Source organism: Microtus ochrogaster, assembly GCF_000317375.1.
Source record: "Microtus ochrogaster isolate Prairie Vole_2 chromosome 14 unlocalized genomic scaffold, MicOch1.0 chr14_random_1, whole genome shotgun sequence".
Classification (NCBI taxonomy): domain Eukaryota; kingdom Metazoa; phylum Chordata; class Mammalia; order Rodentia; family Cricetidae; genus Microtus; species Microtus ochrogaster.
In genome coordinates, this window is record NW_004949096.1 from 18,382,047 (window position 1) to 18,386,748 (window position 4,702).

Consider the following 4,702-nt stretch of genomic DNA (forward strand, 5'->3'; position numbering starts at 1 on the left):
CAGACCTCATTATAGATGGTTGTGAGCCACCATGTGGTTGCTGGGAATTGAACTCAGGACCTTTGGAAGAGCAAGCAACGCTCTTAACCTCTGAGCCATCTCTCCAGCCCAAGATATGGGACTTTCCATATGGGACTTGGGTGGGACAAAATGATGTTGGGAACAGTGAAAGAACATGTAAGGGGTGGACATGTGGTTCAGGATACAATACTTGCTTAGCATGTTTGAAGCCTTAGGCTTGATCACCAGCAAACACTGGTGAAAAAAAAAAAAGACCTAATATTTATCACATGCTCATTACATACCAAGCATGGCCAAACACCTGACCCCTATTTGAGCCCTGCAAATGGGTGCCATCACTATCTCCACTTTACAGGTGAGGAACTGAGCCCGTTAGTCTCACAGCCCTGCTCCTGCTCAGAAACTCCACCACAGATCATAGGTATCCTTGCAGGCCTTTTTGAAAGATTTCTCTGGCTAAGGCAGAGGCTTTGAGACCTCACAGGTGTCAGTGTGGGATGGGCCCAGCAGTGACAGCCTAGCTGGGGCCCCTTTGAAAATGGACGGCCTACGGTGCAAAGAGCTGGAGACAGGTGGCCTGCCTCAACGGTGGCTTCTCTTGCCAACAAGCACAGACGCTCACACTGGCCTGATGGTGCAGCGGCTCTGGTGGCTGTATCCTGGACAGCTCTGGAAGCAGCCAGGACTCAGCTGAGCCCAGCCCTCTCTGTGCAGCATGGACAGCCCTGCTGATACGAGGGGAGGGAAGGGAGGTGAGGAGGGCGCCTTACTCAGAGAAGCGGTCGTAGAAGGGCGAGCGCAGCAGGTAGTACAGCAGCAGGATTGTGCGGCGCCTTAGCTCGAGCTGCTCCCTTCGAGTCAGGCTCTTTCTGTTACTCAGGAGACTCAGGCTGTGGGCCAGAGACATAGGAACAAGTTGGCTGAGAGGGACAGCCAAACGGCACACAGAGAGCCCACGGGAGGAATGGAGTCCCTGCTGATGCTCACCTAGTCATATCCACCACACCAGATAGTAGCCAGGGTGTCCATGACCGCTGACCCCAGAAGCCTAGACTGAGTACTGACAGTCAAGGTGTCAAGGATGTCTCCAGTGCACGCTCCAGCCCGGCTCCTCCCCAACCCGCCTCCAGCACAGCTAAGGATACGGTGCAGTAGGGGTCGGGCAATATACAGAGACTCTGCAATGGTCTCCTGCAGCCCCAGAGATGTTGGGGGTGTGCTTAGTTCCTCCTGCTGCTGTTTCTGGCGAATTTCCCACTGCTGGGGGGCTCCCCAGTGTCGTGCATGCAGGGACGGGCCTAGAACATAAGGACAGGCAGGTGAAACAGGAGCTGATGTGAATGCTGGCAGGAGCCAGTCCCTTAGGATCACACTGACTTCAGCACCTGGTGCCCAGTCCCTCAGCCTCAACATGACCTTAGCACCCGGGTGCCCAGTCCCTCAGCCTCACACTGACCTTAGCACCCGGGTGCCCAGTCCCTCAGGCCCACAAGACCTCAGCACCCGGATGCCTAGTCCCTCAGGCCCACATGACCTCAGCACCCGGGTGCCCAGCCCCTCAGGCCCACATGACCTCAGCACCCGGGTGCCCAGCCCCTCAGGCCCACATGACCTCAGCACCCGGGTGCCCAGCCCAGCGACATCTTGCACTTACTGCTCTGGAGGGTCCGCACCACTCTGTTTGACCGTTTCCCCACATAGGATGGCTCCTGGCTGCCTGGCTTGTGATCAGCATCTAGCAGGTAGAGACAGAACACAGAGTAAGAGGGACACATTCCTAGCAGAGCCCACAGAGAACATGTGAATGCCTGAGGAGCTACCTGGAGAACAAAAGAGCCTGTCCTGAGGCAGTACTTGAGCCATGGTAATCGCACCCAGGGACTGTGGTTCAGCAAGAAACCTTTCCACAGAGGGAAGCATTCTGGAACCTACCCTGGCCCATAGTCACAGGCAAACAAGAACCCAGAGGAAAAAAGGGAAGGCCCAGCCCAACCGTAACTATTGGAGCTATGGGACCATGAGGCCATATTGCCTCAATCCTCCTGTCAACACGCTCAGGTGGGAGCCCCAGCACTGTCCCCACTCAAGGTGAGAGAAGAGACAAGGCTGACAGAGGAGCCATTGCAGCCAGGTATCCTGACTCGTGAGCCTGAGGTTCATGATACAGAACCAGGCCCAGAGACAATGTTGGCAGGACACCTACTTTGTCCTAGTTCCTGAAGCCCAAAAGACAGAAGGAGGACTCTGGTACCACAAGCTCAGGCTCAGGGATGGGAGTGTAGCTCAATGGTAGAGTACTTGCCTCACATGCCCAAGGCTCTGGGTATGATCTTTAGGATCAGAAAAAATAAAACTCCCAAGTTTAAGTTCTGATTTTCTCCAAACCTGTCTTTCTTGTTCTTTCTTACAGAATAATGGGTGCTGAGCTCATGGGAAATATGCTGCAAATCCACAGAGTAGTCCCGTGTCCCACTCCACTTCAGGGCAGAGGGGCAGCTTACCCAATGGCTGTGCCCGAGTCTCCCTGTCCAGCGGAACAATGGGGGGTGAGGTCTGAATGCCAGTCTTGAACCAGATGAGCAGGAACATGCGCAGGACAGCCCTGAGTTGAGAAGTACAGCACAGATAGAGGGAGGTGGCTAGAAGCGGGCAGCAGGGCTGCTCCACTGAGCACGCTCAAAGCTGGCCTGGGTCACCCCACCTGAGTCCTGCCCTCCACAACCCAACCTACTTGGCCAGCTGGATGAGAGCGATGACGAGCCAACGGCCTACTTCACCCCACACCTTGGCAGCCCCCATCTCCATGAACACCTCCACACACTCCAGCACGCTCAGCCATGTCAGCAGCTTCTGCTGGGACAATGACTGCAAGAAGCCCAGAGGTCAGGGGCTCCCCTAGCCCCAAGCGCTGTCCTGGAGAAAGAGGGCCTCTCTGCAGGGGCGGGGACAGGGGGCTTCCCACTTTCCAAGCCTAACACCTGAGTTCAGACACCATGCACTGCTAACAGGCTGGCTGTGTGAGACAGGGACAACTGACGGTCAGGGGCACGGGCATGTCCCACATTCTGAGACTGCAACATGTGCCACACGCGTGCTGCTCATTACCGCTTTCTTCCCAAGTCCCCGAGCTCACGCGGCTCCCGGCAGAATCCTCACCACAGGCAGCTTTCTTCGCAGCTCCTTCCGAAGAATCCCGTCGTTGAGCAGCACAAGCAGGTTAGAGGCAGAGTACACTGAGAAGCAGAGCGTGGGCCTGAGAGGCCGGCTCTGGTGTGGCCTTCACCCCTCACCTTTACCCCAGAGCTCTAGGGATCACGGTCACAAGTCGTACTCAGTTACCCACAGACTGTGTGGAAACCAGCATGCCTCTTCTCCCACTTAGAGCCCTGCTCTCCTGAGGTTGACATCTGAACCAATAATAACAACGATCTGATTGCAGAGACAAGCTAGCCCTTGCTCTGCTGGACAGGGCTGGCTCCTGAGCTATTTAGAAGAGCCAAGTGTGCAGCCCCACCTCTCCCCTTTGCTCTCTCTGCAGACTGTCCTGTCCCCCTGAAGGTCTACATCACAACTACCTTTCAATCTACCTCATCCTTTCATGGCCATCACTTCCCCCAAAACTAAGCAAACACGGCTGAGGCATTTATAGTATGGGGATTGTGGCATTTGGATGTAGCCAGCCATCAGGGACTATGCCCCTGCCTCTGTGACCTTTTATTTCCTCCACTGGACAGAACAACAGTGCCCTCTGCATACTCAGAAAATGGATGAACCAGCAAGGACATAAGAGTTGTTTAATCCTGAGCCAAACCAGGAGTGAATAGCTAGTCAAGGTCCTCCCTCACAGGTCTCCCAACTCGGAAGGAACACCAAGGGTCCTGCACAGTTGAACTTGTCTGACTGAGCCTGGTACATCAATCTAAAGGGCAGTCCAGGCCCTCGGGAAGCCTTCCTCCTCCCCAGTCCAGAGCCCAACTCACCCAACTCAGACAGCTCGTGTGAATCGGAGAAGCGACCTGGGGAAGAAGGTACAGGAGGCGTTGGTGAGCGTTTGTTTCACCCTGCAGCTTTGGGTCCCTCAACTTCCTATATGCCACAGGAACTCAAACACAGTGACCACTACCCTGAGTCCGCAGGGAGAGAGCCTTAGGAGTCATGGGTCAGGGGCCCGAAGAAATGGGTCAAAGGTCAGTGTGGCACCTGCCAGCAGGTAACTGAGGCCCCGCACTGCAGTCTCCAGCTGGGCCGTGGCGGCTGGGTGACGAGTCACGTACTCCTGGTAGCGGAGGCCCAGAAGCCGCAGCTTCTCCATCCTGCTCCAGCCACAGACAGTTCCACCGGCCGACAGCACAGCTGGCGCGGCGGCCTGCGGCCTGCGTCCTCCTTCCTGCTTCCGGCCCTAAGCCCGCCTCCCAGTCGCTCCACTTCCGCAGCCCAGAGCTAGCTAGACGCCCGTTCACCCCATCTCTAGCACCTCCTCCTAGTGACCGTGAGCGCCCACCCTTCCTCCTTCCATCCATTGGCTCCCTCACTCTCCGCCCTGAAGCTCCTAGAGCCTCTGGCTTCCACTCTTCAGCCTTCTTGGTTGGCTGTTTTGGCGCCTGCGCAGTTGCAGCTTGGCTGCAGGCTGAACAGTTCATTCTAGAGAAGGGAACACGAAGTCTCAGACTTTCCCAGAAGA

The 4,702-nt window shown here is 56.1% G+C and overlaps 1 protein-coding gene across 3 annotated transcripts in view; it reads right to left on the minus strand.

Moving 5' to 3' along the window:
* The window catches only part of Pex16 (peroxisomal biogenesis factor 16), a 5,925-nt gene extending 1,504 nt beyond the window's left edge, over positions 1-4,421 (minus strand). Inside the window, exons 1-9 of one of the 3 annotated variants that reach the window (XM_013352604.2) lie at positions 4,222-4,421; positions 4,002-4,037; positions 3,178-3,254; positions 2,753-2,871; positions 2,523-2,623; positions 1,676-1,756; positions 1,167-1,319; positions 1,009-1,081; positions 792-911 (exon numbers count right to left, since the gene is read on the minus strand). In XM_013352604.2, the coding sequence (XP_013208058.1) occupies positions 792-911; positions 1,009-1,081; positions 1,167-1,319; positions 1,676-1,756; positions 2,523-2,623; positions 2,753-2,871; positions 3,178-3,254; positions 4,002-4,037; positions 4,222-4,333 (872 nt within the window). In that variant the 5' untranslated portion in view covers positions 4,334-4,421. The other 2 variants (XM_005364138.2, XM_026787863.1) reach the window with 2 other exon arrangements.
* Between the last annotated feature and the right edge of the window lie 281 nt (positions 4,422-4,702).